Below are 19,568 nucleotides of genomic sequence, written 5' to 3'. Positions count from 1 at the left end.
TGTACAGCAAAGTGAATCACTTATACATATATCCACTCTTTTTTAGATTCCATTCCCATATCAGTCATTATTGAGTATTGAGTAGAGTTCCCTGTGCTATATAGCAGGTTCTTATTAGTTATCTATTTTATATATAGTAGTGTGTATATGTCAATCCCAATCTCCCAATTTACCCCTCCCTCCCCTTCCCCCTTGGTAACCATAAGTGTGTTTTCTAATCTGTGATCCTATTTCTGTTTTGTAAATAGGTTCATTTGTACCATTATTTTAAATTCCACATATAAGTGATATCATATATTTACTTTTGTCTGACTTACTTCACTCAGTATGACAATCTCTAGGTCCATCCTTAATGTTGTCTTTTGATGAACAAAAGTTCTTAGTTGCAATGAAGCCCAGTTTACTAGCCTTTTCCTTCATGGTTAGTACTTTTTATGTCCTGTTTAAAAAATCTTTACCTTCCTCAAAGGCATGAAGATATTCTCCTGTGGTTTTTTTTCTAGGAGATTTATAGCTTTACTTTTTACAGGGAAGTCTCTGGTCTTTAATTAATCTTTGTGTATGGTGTGAAGTAGGAGTCAAGTTCATTTTTTCTCATACCGACATTCACCTGGACCAGCATCACTTATTGAAGGGATCATCCTGTACAAATTAAACTTCAGTATTGCCTTTTCATAAATCAGGCAATCATTCATGTGTGGGTCTATCTCTAGGATCCCTTTTGTGTTCCACTGGTCTATGTATCCTTATGTCAGTAAAAGAGTAGAATTTTGGTGAGGTTGACTTACCCATAATAATGGGAGACGGGGTCTCCTGACCCTGTAGGGGTGTTAAAACCCACACCCTTGATTTATTCAGATCAACAAGACCAGCTCCTCACATCAGGACAACTCCCTCAGTCCTCCTCTTAAGTCTCTGGTTTTCACTTTTCTGATTCTGGTCCTCCACCCCTTAACTTGTGTTTATTGCTTGTTCATTTCAATGAGCTCAGCCGCGAATTTAAAGGATGATATAGTGTATCCAAAAGTTCTGGATGTCTTGAAAGGAGAGAGTTTGCACTTTGTCTAATCTGTGACTGTTGGAAATGGAAAATGTCAACTTCAAGAAAAAGGAAAATCATAGAACAGGGAGCTGAAAGCAGTATGGGACATCATGAGGGGTGTTTTAGCAATGCTCTTCAGAGATAAGGGGAAGAAAATACTTTTGACAGTTCTCTGACAGTCCTGAAACTTCTATCTTGATGCTTATAGAAAATCACAAAATCCTGGTCAGAAACGGGCATCATCCCTGGCTTTGATAAGGTTCTAAGAGGCTGTGACAGCCCCGTGAGGTTTCTGAAGCAAGCTGCTCTCTCATTAGATATTGCTTAAGCATCACAAAGCTTTCTCTTCATGTCTCATTCGTTTCTCAAACTTGCCCCACTTCTTTAGAAACAGTATCAGAGAAAATCTATGGTTATTTGGACTAGCCTTCAAAGCCTCTGGTTTATTTGAATTTTAAGACAAAATCTCTGTATTCAAAATCACCAAAATTCAAGTGTGAATATCCCATATTATGTATAGTAATAGTCCTCTTTTTTTGTTTCAAAGACTTCATTTTTTTGAGAACAGTTTTAGGGTCACATAAAAATTGTGAGAAAGATACAGAGATTTCCTACATACGCCCTGTCCACACACATGCAGAGCCTCCCTCATTATTCCTCTTTGTTTTTAAATCAGTTGGCTTTAAGAAGCTATTAAGACCATCAATAAAATGAAAAAGAAAAAAATATTTGGAGATCATACATAGAATAAGGGATTAATATCCAAAATATACAAAGAACTCACACAACTCAATGGCAAAAAAACAAATGATCTGACTGAATAGACATTTTTCCGAAGAAGGCATACAAAGGGCCAACGGTTATATGAAAAGGTGCTCAACATCACTAATCATCAGGGAAATGCAAATCAAACCCACAATGAGATAGCACCTCACACCTGTCAGAATGACTAATATCAAAAAGATCAGCAATAAAAAAGGTCGGTGAGGATGTGGAGAGAAGGGAATCCTTGGGCACTGCTTGTAGGAATGTAAATTCATGAAGTCACTATGGAAAACAGTATGGAGGTTCTTCCAAAAATTAAATATAGAGCTATATAAGATCCAGCAACTACACTTCTGGGTATATACCTGAAGGACATGAAATCACTCTTTCACAGATATATATACATAAAATTCAGCAATAAAAAACAAGGAAATCCTGCCATTCATAACAATATGGATGGACTTTGAGGGCATTATGCTAAGTGAAATAAGTCAGAGAAGGACAAATACTGTATTATCTCACTTACATGTGGACTCTAAAAAAAAAAAAAAGCTCATAGATACAGAGAACAGATTGGTAGTTTCCAGAAGCAAGGGGTGGGGTAGGTGAAATGAGTGAAGGTGGTCAAAGGTACAGACTTCCAATTATAAGATGAGTAAGTCCTGGGGATGTAATGTACGGCATCAGGACTAGAGTTAATAATACCATGCTGTCACACTTTCTTCTCAACTGCTAATGGAACATAATCCAGGATAGATCATATCTTGGATCACAAATCAAGCCTTGGTAAATTTAAGAAAATTGAAATCGTATCAACTATCTTTTCTGACCACAATGCTATGCGACTAGATATCAATTACAGGGAAAAAATCTGTACAAAAATACAAATACATGGCAGCTACACAATACACTATTTAATAACGAAGAGATCACCGAGGAAATCAAAAAATACCAAGAAACAAATGACAGTGAAAACAAGACAACCCAAAACCTATGGGATGCAGCAAAAGCAGTTCTAAGAGGGAAATTTATAGCCATACAATCCTACCTCAAGAAACAAGAAACACCTCAAATAAACAACCTAACCTTACACCTAAAGCAATTAGAGAAAGAAGAACAAAAACCCCCAAAATTAGCAGAAGGAAAGAAATCATAAAGATAAGATCAGAAATAAATGAAAAAGAAATGAAGGAAACAATAGCTAAGAGCAATAAAACTAAAAGCTGGTTCTTGAGAAGATAAACAAAACTGATAAACCATTAACCAGACTCATCAAGAAAAAAAGGGAGAAGACTCAAATTAATAGAATTAGAAATGAAAAAGGAGAAGTAACAACTGACACTGCAGAAATACAAAGGATCATGAGAGATTACTACAAGTAACTATATGCCAATAAAATGGACAACCTGGAAGAAATGGACAAATTCTTAGAAATGCACAACCTGCCAACACTGAACCAGGAAGAAATAGAAAATATGAACAGACCAATCACAAGCACTGAAATTGAAACTGTGATTAAAAATCTTCCAACAAACAAAAGCCATGACCAGATGGCTTCACAGGCGAATTCTATCAAACACTTAGAGAAGAGCTAACACCTATTCTTTTCAAACTCTTCCACGATATAGCACAGGGAGGAACACTCCCAAACTCATTCTATGAGGCCACCATCACCCTCATACCAAAACCAGACAAAGATGTCACAAAGAAAGAAAACTACTGGCCAATATCACTGATGAACATAGATGCAAAAATCCTCAACAAAATATTAGCAAACAGAATCCAACACCACATTAAAAGGATCATACACCATGATCAAGTGGAGTTTATTGCAGGAATGCCAGGATTCTTCAACATATGCAAATCAATCAACGTGATACACCATATTAACAAACTGAAGGAGAAAAACCATATGATCATCTCAATAGATGCAGAGAAATCTTTCGACAAAATTCAACACCCATTTATGATAAATACCCTCAAGAAAGTAGGCATAGAGGGAATTTTCCTCAACATAATAAAGGCCATATATGACAAACCCACAGCCAACATCATTCTTAACAGTGAAAAACTGAAACCATTTCCACTAAGATCAGGAACAAGACAAGGTTGCCCACTCTCACCACTATTATTCAACATAGTTTTGGAAGTTTCAGCCACAGCAATCAGAGAAGAAAAAGAAATCAAAGGAATCCAAATCGGAAAAGAAGAAGTAAAGCTGTCACTGTTTGCAGATGACAAGGTACTATAGAGAATCCTATAGAGAATACTATAGAGAATCCTAAAGACATTACCAGAAAACTACTAGAGCTAATCAATGAATTTGGTAAAGTAGCAGGATAAAAAATTAATGCACAGAAATCTGTTGCACTCCTATACACCAATAATGAAAAACCTGAAAGAGAAATTAAAGAAACACTCCCATTTACCATTGCAACAAAAAGAATAAAATACCTTGTAATAAGCCTACCTAAGGAGACAAAAGACCTGTATGAAGAAAACTATAAGACACTGATGAAAGAAATTAAAGATGATACAAACAGATGGAGAGATGTACCATGTTCTTGTATTGGAAGAACTAACATTGTGAAAATGACTATACTACCCAAAGCAATCTACACAGTCAATGCAATCCTTATCAAACTACCAATGGGATTTTTCGCAGAACTAGAACAAAAAATTTCACAATTTGTATGTCAACACAAAAGACCCCGAATAGCCAAAGCAATCTGGAGAAAGAAAAATGGAGCTGGAGGAATCAGGCTCCCAGACTTCAGACTATACTACAAAGCTACAGTAATCAAGACAGTATGGTACGGGCACAAAAACAGAAATATAGATCAATGGAACAGGACAGAAAGCCCAGAGATAAACCCATGCACGTACGGTCATCTTATCTTTGATAAAGGTGGCAAGAATATACAATGGACAAAAGACAGCCTCTTCAATAAATGGTGCTGGGAAAACTGGACAGCTACATGTAAAAGAATGAAATTAGAACACTCCCTAACACCATGCACAAAAATAAACTCAAAATGGATTAAAGACCTAAATGTAGGGCCAGACACTATCAAACTCTTAGAGGAAGACATAGGCAGAACACTCTATGACATAAATCACAGCAAGATCCTTCTTGACCCACCTCCTAGAGAAATGGAAATAAAAACAAAAATAAACAAATGGGACCTAATGTAACTTAAAAGCTTTTGCACACCAAAGGAAAACATAAACAAGACAAAAAGACAACCCTCAGAATGGGAGAAAATATTTGTAAATGAAGCAACTGACAAAGGATTAATCTCTAAAATTTACAAGCAGCTCATGCAGCTCAATATCAATAAAACAAACAACCCAATCCAAAACTGGGCAGAAGACCTAAATAGACATTTCTCCAAAGAAGATATACAGACAGCCAACAAACACATGAAAGAATGCTCAACATCACTAATCATTAGAGAATTGCAAATCAAAACTACAATGACATATCACCTCACACCAGTCAGAATGGTCATCATCAAAAAATCTACAAACAATAAATGCTGGAGAGGGTGTGGAAAAAAAGGAGCCCTGTTGCACTGTTGGTGGCAATGTAAATTGATACAGCCACTATGGAGAACAGTATGGAGGTTCCTTTAAAAACTAAAAATAGAACTACCATACAACCCAGAAATCCCGCTACTGGGCATATACCTTGAGAAAACGATAATTCAAAAAGAGTCATGTACCACAATGTTCACTGCAGCACTGTTTACAATAGCCAGGACATGGAAGCAACCTAAGTGTCCATCGACAGATGAATGGATAAAGAAGATGTGGCACATATATACAATGGAATATTACTCAGCCATAAAAAGAAACGAAATTGAGTTATTTGTAGTGAGGTGGATGGACCTAGAGTCTGTCATACAGGCTGAAGTAAGTCAGAAATAGAAAAACAATACTAAATCTAAATCTAAAAAAAAAAGAAAATGGTTCTGAAGAACCTAGGAACAGGATAGGAAAAAAGATGCAGATGTATAGAATGGGCTTGAGGACATGGGGAGTGGGAAGGGTAAGCTGGGATGAAGTGAGAGAGTGGCATGGACTTATATACACTACCAAATGTAAAATAGATAGCTAGTGGGAAGCAGCTGCATACCACAGGGAGATCAGCTCGGTGCTTTGTGTCCACCTAGAGGGGTGGGATAGGGATGGTGGGAGGGAGATGCAAGAGGGAGGAGATATGAGGATATATGTATAGCTGATTCACTTTGTTATAAAGCAGAAACTAACACACCATTTTAAAGCAATTATACTCCGATAAAGATGTTTTAAAAAAATACTGTATTTTCTGTTTGAAAGTGGCTGTGAGAGTAGATCTTGAAAGTCCTCATCACACACACACACACATACACACACACACACACACACTCACACACACACACACACACACACAAATTGTAACTATGTGCGGGGATGGATGTTGACCGTTTCAGTGAATTTTGCCAACAGCCTGAGCCTGGAAGCGAATTCTTCTCAATAGGATGCCTGGCTGGCTGACACCAAGATTTTGGCCTTACAAGCCAGAGAACCTAGCCATGCCTGCCAAACTTCTGACCCAAGAACTGGGCGATAATTAATGGAGGTTGTTTTAAGCCTCTAAATGTGTGGTGAATTGTTACAGCAGCAACAGAAAGCCAACGCAGTAAGATTTAAGATACACAAGGAAGGAACAGAGGGGCCTTCAGATGCCACCAGGAACTTAATTCCACGTCTGGCATTTGTGTTGCCTCCAGATTTTCAGAACAAGGCCCCATCTATCAGCTCACCCTCCCTTCCTAGGAACGCCGAGAACAGGACTGAAGGAAATGAGCGATTCGGGTATTCAATGAGGAGCCCGAGGCAGAGCGAGGTCCATGGCTTGCCTGCCACGGTGTGTCTGGTTAGTGGGAGGACCGAGGTTAGAACTCCAGACTCGTGGCTCCCAGCCCAGGAACGTTTGGAACCACCAGAGGAAGGAGGTGTTACAGAGCATACTGTTTACTCACCTTTCTGTAGATGGCAAATATGGTTCCAATGGAGGCCAGGCAGTCGATGTTCGAAGATCCATCCAGTGGGTCAAAGCAGACCACGTATTTCCCCTACATGCGCAGAGGGCAGAACACCTGATCAGGTCACCTTCCGAGCAACACACTCTGTGTACGTGGCTGTGTGTGTCAGACAACACTACACCAAGAGCGATTCAGAGCAAAGGGATAACCTTGTAAAAAACTGCAATTACTTACGGAGTGCAGAGTGTATCAGCACACATTAACTGTGCATCTCAGAGCCCGCTTGCCCATAAACAGATCAGTTGCCACCCACAGTGGGTGACGGAGGTCCCACCCACCTCCAAATAGCTCTCCTCCCACCTGCTCTGGCTCCGCCCTCCCCTCCTACCTGGGACCAGTGGGGACTCAGAGCTGCTGAAGGTGTGAGAGGAAACCAGGTCTGAAATGGGCACCTTGCAGGGAAGAGGTGGAGAAGCTGAAGACAACCTTGGACAAGCTCTACCCATGTCCACAGTAAGGTCGGCTACTGATTTACTGATACTTCTGAGCCTCTCCCCAGACAGGCTTTTTTCATTTTAGCACATTTTTACTGAAAGAAAAACTCAGAACAATGTCCCAGGGCCTCTGGGTCTGTCTTATTAAAATAGCTGGTATGTATGACTACATCAGGAGAATAAAAATACTCCTCTGGGTTTTGCTGCATCTACCCTACCTTGCTGATGTGAAGACCAGAGACAGAGTAGGCGGGGTCTTGAGATACCATGTCCCTCATGCCCACTCACGCTGCTGTCGCCGGCAGCTCGGGGGAAAGAAAACACCAGATACTTTTTATAGGCCTCCTATGTGCAAGGTTCTGTGAGACCCTTAGTGTTGGGGACTGGGGTGTCCTGGCTAAACACTGGTGTTCAAGCATCAAGTAAGATGGGAGTCATTTTTCCCACCACTAATCTCCTTTCCCCTGACTTTCCAATGAGTAATGCCCTAGCTTAATGTGAGATTTCTTCCTTTCTTTCTTTCCCTTTTTTCTTTTCTTTCTTTTTTCTCTTTCTTTCTCTCTTTCTTTCTTTCTTATTTCTTCCTTTTCTCCTTTCTTTTTTCCTTGTTCAACAGGAGGTGAAGCAGGAAGGCAGTGGAATTCATAAACTTGGAAATTCCCCATTCTCCCTGTAGATAAGCCAATTCAGCCCCTTCATTTCACGCATGCGTGCATTCAACAGATATTTCTTGAACATCAAGCATACACTGGAGAAGGTTCACGAGCTGACGTGGGAACAAGCAAGGAGTATTCAAGAACTAGCGTGAAGACCTGTGTAGCTCAGGCCAACAGGGAAAGAAAACGTGAGATTTGATCAGAGAGATTATCAAGGGTCATATCGGTGGAAGTTGAAAGTTGAAAATAATAGGTATGACTTAGCCTAATTGTGTGAGACAACAAGTATAATGTGCTTTGGCACAGTCCCCACCATACAGCAAGTGTTCAATAAATTTGGCTTTACTTTACTTTTTCCATCCTTTCAGCTAATCACAAGGAAATGGCACCTTGCCCCCAGGACCCACTGTACAAAACAAGGGCCAACAGTCTTAGCGTTTATTTGGCATTACTGTATGGCAGCTGAATATCGGTTGAATTTTTTGGCCACCAGCTTTTTTTTTTTTTTTTAATAAACTGTGAAAACATAGTGAATATAGACCCTCCCCAGCCATGCCCTGCACTAACCAAGTTTACCATTGCATTAAGGCCAGAGCAACGATCTTTATGAATTCTTTTATGTTTTAGTCTAACAGTTTGTCAGGCATGAAGGAATCTCTGCTGAAACCAAACCCCCTTGGGGAAGGGGCTGGGAGTATAGTGGGGATGAGAAGATTAAGAGACGGTATAGTACCACAAGAACTCTACTTGTTACTGGACTGGATTTTCAAGCGCTCCAAAACGTTGGGACTTGTTACCAGTACGATAAGTGAAAACCCATGATGAACCCCATCCACTGAGAAGTTACGGTAAAGCACTCTGATTTATTTCCTGAATGAATCACTGCCTTATTACGGAGTCTGTTTGACTAGACAGCATAAGGATTCCAACTAAAGAAGCATATAGTCCCTTGTTTGTTTCCAGAAAATAAAAAATTAAGCAATAGAGGAAAATACCAGAAATAAAAAAAAGGCAACCAAAGAGTCTTCCCAACTCAGTTGCGCCCTCTACTGGTGAGTAGAGGAACTTCAGCAAGGCTGCCACACTCACCCTCTTCTCCTGGGCGGTGATAAGTGCGTCTTTATTCTCTTCCGAGACCAGGACGCAGGTGCTGTAGGAGGACTGGAGCATGTTGATCACCAGGGAATTGGATAACACGTCCAGTTTCTTCACCTCATCCCCTGTCACGTTCACGCTTCCCGCGATTCCGTACCTAAGAAGACAAAAGGTTGGAGGAAATCAGGAAGGGAGACTGGACTCCAGCAAAGCTGCCCAGACGCCAATATACCGCCGCTGTATCCCTCTTTGCCCTTCATGGCTCCAGAGTCTCCAAATTATAAATACGACCAAGTGCGTCCTGTCTCACAGCGCTGGTTCTTACTCTTGCTTCCTTTACACCTCAGGGATATTGTCCTAAGTCCCTCGTCGTCCCAGTAAACACTAACCAGAATTCAATCTTACTAACGAGCAACCCTGTCCCCGGCCCTGGGAGAGAGAATTCATAAAGTCAGACATATCGCCATAATTAATAACTCTAAAAAGTAAAGGGCCGTGGCTTTCCAGCCCCGGAATTTCTAGTATTTGTTGATTATCCTCAAATAGTGGCCTGCTGGGCTGAATTAAAATTTGCTCTGCTGTAGCTTGGCATTACTTGAATAAGAAGGAAAGTGGGGGACAGACTTAACTAGTTTAATTTGATTCTTTACCACCATTCCAAGCAATGTAAGAATGAACACTACTGTAAGAATTCTATCTGGAGGCTTTGTGTTTTAGAGGATTGCTATGCAAAGGTCTCCAGGGAAGTCCCTGGGGGTCCCGTGGTTAGGACTCAGTGCTTTCACTTCCCCAGGCCCGGGTTTGATTCCTGGATGGGGAACTAAGATCCCGAAAGCTGCGTGGCTCGGCCAAAAGAAAAAAAAAAGAAGTCTCCAGCTCCCACCCTCGTGGGTGGGATCCTTCTAAAATCAGTCAGATCACCACTGTCTCTCCCAGAGTCCCCAGGTCCTCCACAGTGGGTTTCAGGCCGCACCAAGGAAGGCCTGGTCCCACACTGGCCTTGCCTCTTGGCCCTCTCACCCTCAGTCTCAGCCTCTGGAACCCAACGGGCACACAGCTGCCTTACACAGACCCCTGGGTTCCCTGTCCCCCACCCCCCATGCTCTTCTCTCCGTGAGCCACACGGCTACCACCCCCCTCAAGCCCTTCTCATGCCAACAGCCACCAAGGTCCTGAGGCCACCAGCACCCAGCAAGCTGCTTCTCTCCTCTCCCCCTTCACTCATGGTATGCCCCCCATGGGAGTGCTTTCTGCCCACAGACAGCTTTCTTCTACTTGCCCTCCTAACCTCTTCCAGAAGCTTCCCTGGTGCCACACACACCAGATACAGCCTTGTCAGCCCTTCCAGAGCAGCTCACAATCTGTCTGTGGGAATGTCCTTCCTGCTGGATTATCTGCTCACCGAAGGCAAGAGCTGTGACTCACTGTACTTGTTTCCACAGTGCTCAGACGCTCAATATACGTTCACTGAATTAGAAGAATGGATGGCAGGAAAGTAATCCCCCCCTCTCCTTTTTGTTAACGCCATCTTTTTGTTGAAGCAATGCTCAGGCGGCTCTAACAGGTAGCCAGGGTTGAGACCCACTGATTCACCCTAAGCCAGGGCGAGGGACAGCTCATTTCCCATCCTTTTCCCTGATTGACAGCCTCTCCCCTCCCCCACCGATCCCCCCATCGCTTGATGTCTGATGTGATGAGATCTGCCTTGGAAAACAATACTGGTGGCCTCACCTCAAAGACTGTACCTTCTGGTTCAAAATAAAAGCAAACAAACACACAACAGCAACCACAAAACTGGGTTATGTTGCATCAGAATTTAAAGGGTCCACCAACCCAATCCTGTTGTTTAACTGGAATCTTGATACGGCTTCTAAAGTGGCAGGAATATGCTAAAGTCCCGTTTTCATGAGCAGAATTGCTCTGGGATAGGATGCAACCTTTCAGCTCTTTGAGAAGCAATTCCAGGGTCCTCTTAAAATTATCTCAGCATCTTATTAGAAAGAAGGAATTTCCAGCCAATGGACTTCTCCCACTGACACCTTGGGTATCTATTACAGAGGCATCCAGGGAAGGATGCCGCCTGAATTGGCAAAATACGCGGTCTCTGCCTTACGGAGGACACCTGCCTCAGCCTCCGAGAAAATGCGAGATCCTGACGTCTTGCTTCCACGGGCTGCGCCTGCCACCTAGTGGTGGGTCAGCGACATCGCCCTGTGAGCCGGCAAATTTCCCCAGGTTCGGGCTTGGAACCACAGTAATAAGGAGCGTTCAATCATCATCACTGCACCTACGAAGCTTTACAACTAGCCCTACGAGTTAGGTGCTATTAGTATCCAATCCGTTTTACAATTTTACAGGCCCTAGCGAGAGTAGGTCATTGACCATGATCACATGGCACAAAAAAACAAGTCAGAGGAGCACCTGAATTATCCAATCGCTGAGTCCACGTCCTCTGGACACTCCATGGCCACAAAGTCAGAGTTCTGCAGCGATTAGCACAACCCCACCACAGCAGCCCCTTCCCAGCCCAGCCGCCCTGCACTGGGGAGCCCATTAACATGGGTAACACTGAGAGGTCAGAAGGCAATCCAGGAAACTGCTCTATACGTAGCCCAGCTCACCACAAGATAGGAGCAGAACAGAGGCAAGTAGCTGGGTCTCACGTTCATGAAGGTCTTTAAAGGTAGAGCTGACCGTTATTGCCAAATGAGGTACTCGTACAGTTACAGCAATACACAGAGAGGGGGAAAACCAGTCACAATCACCTTTAACTTGGAGCTCATTACTGAGTCACCAAGCATTATATAAATAAACTCTGTGATTATCACTATTTTTTTTTTTTTTCACCTGCGGTACGCGGGCCTCTCACTGTTGTGGCCTCTCCCCCGTTGCGGAGCACAGGCTCCGGACGCGCAGGCTCAGCGGCCATGGCTCACGGGGCCCAGCCGCTCCGCGGCATGTGGGATCTTCCCGGACCGGGGCACAAACCCGCGTCCCTTGCATCGGCAGGCGGACTCAACCACTGCGCCACCAGGTAAGCCCCAATTATCACATTTTTTTGTGTTAAAAGTACTAAGTTGTTAGAATAAATATTTCAAATTATTGGACTTTGTTATTTCTTCATTTTGGAATAATAATAATAATAACAACAATGGGTGTGTTCATCTTCTGAGAGGACCTCCACTGCAATCGCTACCAGGAAAATGGAAGCCCAAGGAAAGACTGCTTCTTTTCACCACAGACTTAAACTGGACCCTTGGCTGTGAGGATTGGCAGCTGTAGCATGAACTTGGGTAAAGCACCAAGAGGGCAAAGTGGAAGAACGCTCTGCATTCCCTCCTCCCGGGCCCAGCACCTCCCAGCTTCCTGCACACCAAGTGGAGAGAAGATTGAGTCACAGAGAAGAAATAAAATATTGTTTTAAAAGCAAAAGACTCTTTTCGATGGTGAGAAAGGAGACGGACGACGGGCCCTGGGATTCAGTAAATGATTTCTACCTCCTAATGACTATGATGGGCAAAGGTCATGGTAATAAAACGCTCATATCTGCAAAGGGCGTCAAGCGTCCTCGCAAGTCTCCTGGTGGTTGCTTTGTGCCAGTGAGAATGCAAGCACAAGTCACGATAACTCAGGATATGTTTCAATGGAACAAGCTCCTGAGCGTGTTATCATTATAATACATGGTAACTGGGAAAATTATATATTTTTTCTCCATAGCATGTCTCCAAGTATTTTGTTTCTTTCTTGAAACAAGTCAAAGGCCCCTTTATCAAAGGACACCTGGCAGAAACTTTAAAGGCAACTTCCCTCCAGGGCGCACGGGCTAATACTTCTGAGCCCGTTTCGGCCCAAGCACCTACAGCTCTGCCCACCCGCACCGGGGCCCCCCATCACTGCGTGTTGCAGCGGGGTAGACTCACAGTTGGGCCAGGCCAGCCTTGCGCACGGCCGAGGAGATGGCTTTGATGGCCGTCAGCATGGAGTTCAGCAGCTGTGTGAGCTCCCCAGTGCCTTTGGCCTGACGCCCCTTTTCCATAACGTAGCGGGTCAGAGTGAGCATGTCCGTTTCGAAGGGGCTTCTGTCCCCCATTGCGGCGGGTAGTTTTTCAAATCCTTTTCTCCCTGCAGAAGAAAGCCTTATCTCTAAGGGCTGGTCAGTGGCTCTGCGGTATCAGAGCTGATTAGAAATCTGTACTGGCCATGCCAGGACTTTTAAGGGAAAGTGCCCCAGGCCACGTGGTTGAGATAACTGGGCGAGTCCTCAAGGAAACCTCTCAGGACTGGCTGATCTGAAGGCTGCCAAGCTGTAAATAGAACCAGGCAGCTGGGAAACACAGACCTACTTCTTCTTGACGAAACTTTTTCTTTAAAGATCCTAAGAAGCAACCGTTTAGTAAAGGTAAGAGATGAGAATTCCAGCCACTAAAAAAAAAAAAAAAAAAAAAAAAGATCCATAAAACCCTCTTATTCAAAGACTCAAAAGGTTTCTTCACATGTATCTACTGCAGGGCCCCATTCCCTCATCTTGCAGGAGGCAGATTGGCAGATATCTTATCTGGGGTATAGGTCACATAACAAAATGATGGCAATCCTGGGACTTCTTACCCAGGGTTCTTTCACATGTTTGAAAAGGATGCTTTTAAAGTCCAAAAAGCATGTATGATTGGATGGATATTTATAATAGGTATTCAAATCTGGAAGAAAAAACTATTCCTAGTGCCTAGCACTAGGGTTATTTGATCAATTCTTTATTTTTTCAATTTCTCTAGATTTGCATTTTTATAGCAAAAATGATGCTTGCTTATTGAAAAGGAAACACTACAGAAACAGCCCATCCTCCAACCCACTGCCAGAAATAACTGCATTAGAGGTGGTGGGGATCTGTATTTGTAAACAGGGAGGAGGTCTGCATAGGGTGGTCCAAGCACTTTCTCTAGGGGCAGAGACACCTGGCTCCGAGTCCCAGGCTAGTCATCTGCTAGTTGTACAGTTTGGAAAAGCTCCTGAAGCCTCAGTTTCCTCACTTGTAAATGGTGATAACAATAAAACATCTACCTGACAGAGTGGTTGTGAGGATTAAAGTGATAAGATGCGCCTGTCATAGTAGGTGCTCAATACTTGCTAGTTGTTACTACCCTTCCAATTTGTTGATGTATGTATAACTATCATATATACAATTTCATTTTACAAAATAGGACAATATGCACATTGCTGGGCAAGTTGATTATTTTCCTTTGACAGTTACTTCAATCAGAATGTGTTTAGCTGCAAGTAATAGCAAACGTAGAGTGATTTAAATATGTGGGGTTCATTAGCCTCATATTTTCTCCAGGGCAGCAGCTGGCATTCATTTAGCTGGTCAAGAGTTCCATTAGGAACCCCTCTCTGTCTCTTCTCCGTCATCCTCGGTCGGCTGGCTTTTGCCTGCAAGCTTATCATCTCACGGGCACAAAATGGCCACTACAGCTCTGAACATCTGAAGACCCAAAGAGGGGAGAAGGGCAACCACATCCGTTCCCTTTTATTAGGAAAGAAATAGTTCCCCAGAAACACCCTCTGCCTACCCCACACCCCCACCCCAAGTAGCCTTCCACTTTTGAAGCATTGGCCAGATTTTCAACCAATCAGAAGTGTCTTCCACAGCAAAACATCTGGGAAATACATCCGTGTCGACACACAGAGACATACTGCTTTCCCACTGTGTGGACGGTCAGATATTTTCGAAATATTTGCTCCTCAAATGCTGCACCAAGATCCTTACCTTTGTGTATGTGCTTGTGTGAGGGCTTCAGTAAGATACAGCCCTAGAAGAGGAGCTTCTATGTCAGAACATTTTAATTTTGACATCACCAGCGTCTAAATTGGAAAACTTTCTTTTTCTTCCCCAAGAGCTTCTGGAAATTGTGAGGACTGTAGAATGAAACTTTCTTTGATCCTGATGTTTCATGTTGCCATCAATAAATAACTCAGCTTTGTCTTTCACATGGGAGATCAACCATGATTCTTCAGACATAATTATAGAAAGAGCAGTGGCTGGATATTAGGAGTTCTGGGCCAGTAAATGGCTACAAGATAAAGAGAGTGGCCCGGCTGATTGGTTTCCCGATTTCCTTTGAGGTCGAATGTCATCTGATTAAGAGGGTTTCCCCTCTTTGTGGTGGTACAAAACGATGCCGCTCAGAGTGGACCGTCACATCTTCCCTAGAGAAATGAATTGTATGTTCACACCAAAACCCATTCGTGAATATTTATAGCAGCTCTATTTAAAATTGTCAGGAACTGCTAACACCCAAATGCTCTTCAATAGTGGTAAAGAAACTGTGGTGGATCCATAAAATAAAACAGTATTCAGCAATAAAAAGAAACAAGCTATTGTTCCATGTGGCACTGGGACTAATCTCAAAGGCATTATGCTGGTGAAAGAAGCCAGTCTTAAAAGAGTCCACCTGCCGATGCAGGGGACGCGGGTTCGTGCCCCGGTCCGGGAAGATCCTACGTGCCGCGGAGCGGCTGGGCCCCGTGAGCCATGGCCGCTGAGCCTGCGCGTCCGGAGCCCGTGCTCTGCAACGGGAGAGGCCACGACAGTGAGAGGCCCATGTACCGCAAAAAAAAAAAAGACTATATGCTGTATGATTCTCTTTATATGATATTCTCAAAAAAGACAAAATTAGAGAGTTAGAGACCAACTTCATGGTTGCCAGGGATAGTTGGTGTGGGGCGGAGAGGACAGGATGGGGAATTTTTTGCCTGATGGAACTGTTCTGTATCCTGATTATGGTGATGGCAACTTGAACCCATCCATGTGTTAAAATTCAGAGAACTGTACATTTTTAAAAAGTCTTTTTACTGTAAAGTGAAACTCTGTGCCTATTAAACAATAACTCTCTCTTCCCCCTCAATCGTTAGTCCCTGACAACCTGCAGTTCTACTTTCTATTTCTATGCATTTGACGATTCTAGGTACTTCATATAAGTGGAATCATACAATATTTCTCCTTTTGTAGCTGGCTTATTTCACTTAGCATCATATTTTCAAGGTGCATCCATGTTGTAGCATGTGTCTGAATTTCCTTCCTTTTTAAGACTGAATAATATTCCATTGGTGGATATACCACATTTTGTTTATCCATTAATCCATTGACGGACACTTTGGTTGTTTCCACCTTTTGGCTACTGTGAATAATGGTATCATGTCCACAGTAGGACGAATACATGTTCAAGTCCCTGCTTTCAGTTTTTTGGGAGTATATACATACACAGAAGTAGAATTGCTGGATCATATGGTAATTCTATTTTTAACTTCTTGAGGAATCACTGTGGCCGCACATTTTACATTCCCACCAGAAGTGCACAAGGGTTCCAATGTCTCAACATCCTTGCCAACAGTTGTTATTTTCTGTTTTTTTTTTTTGTTTGCTTTTTATAACTAGCATCCTAATGGGTATGAAATGGTATCTCATTGTGGCTTTTTTTTTTTTTTTTTGCGGTACGCGGGCCTCTCACTGTTGTGGCCTCTCCCGTTGCGGAGCAACAGGCTCCGGACGCGCAGGCTCAGCGGCCATGGCTCACTGGCCCAGCCGCTCCGCGGCATGTGGGATCTTCCCGGACCGGGGCACGAACCCGCGTCCCCTGCATCGGCAGGCGGACTCTCAACCACTGCGCCACCAGGGAAGCCCTCATTGTGGCTTTGATTGGCATTTCCCTAATGACTGGTGATGTTGAGCATCTTTTCATGCGTTTATTAGCCATTCTAGTTAATTTTTATTATGTATTTGTTCACAAGAGATTGGAAGTAAACAAACAAACTAGTGCTTCAGCACAACTGCCCGGAGAATCCCTGGTGCCCAGCACACTATGGGTGTTAAGAATGAACAACACTAGATAATTTGGGAGTCAGAAGGGAGAGTATTGGCTGGTGTCCTTTATAAGCGGTCAACCACTCGTCCATAAAGGGATCTGAGGAAGGGGCTGCTACTTCTGTCACCGTCCAGCCCAGGCTGACAGCCGGTAGAGCAATCCCACCACTTTGCAGCTGCATTTAAATGTCAGAAGTTTGTTACCCAATGGTCTAAAATTGCAGCTGATGACCTTTCAGCAAATGCCAAAGTTCTTTCAGGGCACAGGACAGGGTGGAAACTGAAAGAGCAGCTGTGGCGAAAGCCCAGAGGAAGGTAGAAGAGCCTCCAGCTCACAGTTATTTCAGTGCCAAGGATACACTGGTGACCACAAAGCTATCTATGGCTTTGCTCTGCTTAGTGAAAGATGCTCACAGGACTGAGTCTAAGTAAGTAAGGTCAAGCAGACTGTCCTAATGGCTGGGGCAATCTTGCTGCTGCCTCAGGGCCCTCCACCCAAAGACAAGGACCTGGAATGTGCCTCTAGAATATCACCTGAGGGACCATTCTTTGTTAGCAAAACTTTGCTAAGGTGCTTTATGGAATCCCAACATAGGTTTTTTGGGTTTTGTTTTGTTTTGTTTTTAAATGCTTATTTGTTTATTTGGCTTCACCTGGTCTTAGTTGCAGCATGTGAGATCTAGTTCCCTGAGCAGGAATTGAACCCGGGCCCCCTGCATTGGAAGTGTGGAGTCTTTAACCATTGGACAACCAGGGAAGTCCCCAACATAGGTTTTTGTTTTACTTTGTTTTTGAAGTTTTCAATCAGAAAAGGTTTTATTATAAGAAGTAATGCTGGGCTTCCCTGTTGGTGCAGTGGTTAAGAATCCACCTGCCAATGTAGGGGACATGGGTTCGAGCCCTGGTCCGGGAAGATCCCACATGCCGTGGAGCAACTAAGCTCGTGCATTACAGCTACTGAGCCTGTGCTCTACAGCCCGTGAGCCACAACTACTGAGCCTGTGCTCTAGAGCCCGTGAGCCACAACTACTGAGCCTGTGCTCTAGAGCCCGTGAGCCACAACTACTGAGCCTGTGTGCCACAACTACTGAGCCCATGTGCCACAACTGTTGAAGCCTGCACACCTAGAGCCCGTGCTCCACAACAAGAGAAGCCACCGCAGTAAGAAGCCCGCACACTGCAACGAAGAGTAGCCCCTGCTCGCCTCAACTAGAGAAAGTCAGTGGGCAGCGACGAAGACCTAACGCGGCCAAAAATATAAATAAATAAATTTGAAGAAAAAACAACGAAAAAAAGGAAATAATGCCATCAGGTAAAAATACAAAAAAAAATTACAATTATGGCAAAATGTTTCAAAATACCTACACACTTGCCCCCATAGGACTACAGTACTTACTACATACTTGAGCACTGAACATTGAGTGCCATTCTAAACAGCTTCACATAGGAACTCTGTTTCTCTGCAGATCACACCTTCCTTTTCTCATGTGCCAGTGAAACCAGCTTGAAGCTTAAGCGTCAGCTTGGTTGGATAACAGAAAACAAAGATAAAAAATAAAGAATACAATTTCTGCTTTCCTATAACATAGTTTTACCAAGATACCAAGTCTAGTTTTCAATGTATAAAAATAGGTAGGAAAGTGCTATATACATTCTTCACATGCAAAAATAAAGTTAAAGTGGGGCTGGCATATGTTGGAACTATATTTTAATTCTTTGGTACCCATTGCACCATTTACTTATATTCTCATCATACTACGCTTTTTTAAAAAAATAATAATAAGGCTTTATCTTTTAGAGTAGTTTAGGTTTACAACAAAATTGCGAGGAGGTACAGAGACTCCTCATTCCCCTCTGTACCCACACGTGCACGGCCTTCCCTGTTATCAACATCACTTCACTCACCAGAATGGTATTTGTTTTTTTCTCTCTCTCTCTTTTTTTTTTTTTTTTACAAAAATGAACCTACATTAACCCATCGTTATCACCCAAAATCCATAGTTTACCTTAAGGTTTACTATGGGTGTTGTACGTTCTGTGGGTCTGGACAATTGTATCATGACATATATCTATCTATCATAATATCACACAGAGTAGTTTCACTGCCCTAAAAATGCTCTGTGTCCTGCCTTTCATCACTCCCCACCACCGCACCCCTAGTGACCACTGATATTCTTATTGCCTCCGTAGTTTTGCTTTGTGCAGAATGTAAAATAGAATCATACAGTAGGTAGCCCTTTCAGATCGGCTGCTTTCACTTAGTAATATGTATTTAAGATTCCTTCATGTCTTTTCATTGCTTGATAGCTCATTTCTTTTAGCAATGAATAATATTCCATTGTCTGGATGGACCACAGTTTATTTATTCATTCCTCTACTGAAGGACATCCCGGTTGCTACCACGTCTTAGCAATTATGAATAAATCTACTATTAACAACAGTCTGCAGGTTTTTGTACTAATGTCAGTTTTCAGCTCCTTTGGGTAAATACCAAGGAGTGTGATCATATGGCGAGAGTATGTTTGGTTTTGTAAGAAACCTCCAACTGTCTTCTGAAGCGGCTGGACCGATTTGCATTCCCATCAGCAAAGTATGAGAGTTCCTGTTGCTCCACATCTTCACCAGCATGTG

General features: G+C 42.9%; 1 protein-coding gene across 1 annotated transcript in view; it reads right to left on the bottom strand.

Moving 5' to 3' along the window:
* FBP2 (fructose-bisphosphatase 2) overlaps positions 1-13,266 on the bottom strand; it is a 34,758-nt gene extending 21,492 nt beyond the window's left edge. Inside the window, exons 1-3 of the mRNA XM_065878358.1 lie at positions 13,003-13,266; positions 9,077-9,239; positions 6,835-6,927 (exon numbers count right to left, since the gene is read on the bottom strand). Of these exons, the coding sequence (XP_065734430.1) occupies positions 6,835-6,927; positions 9,077-9,239; positions 13,003-13,172 (426 nt within the window). The 5' untranslated portion in view covers positions 13,173-13,266. The remainder of the gene's footprint in view (positions 1-6,834; positions 6,928-9,076; positions 9,240-13,002) is intronic.
* Between the last annotated feature and the right edge of the window lie 6,302 nt (positions 13,267-19,568).

Source organism: Phocoena phocoena, chromosome 6 (assembly GCF_963924675.1).
Source record: "Phocoena phocoena chromosome 6, mPhoPho1.1, whole genome shotgun sequence".
Classification (NCBI taxonomy): domain Eukaryota; kingdom Metazoa; phylum Chordata; class Mammalia; order Artiodactyla; family Phocoenidae; genus Phocoena; species Phocoena phocoena.
The sequence above is the reverse complement of the archived record's forward strand: the minus strand, read 5'-3'. Positions and strand labels throughout refer to the sequence as shown.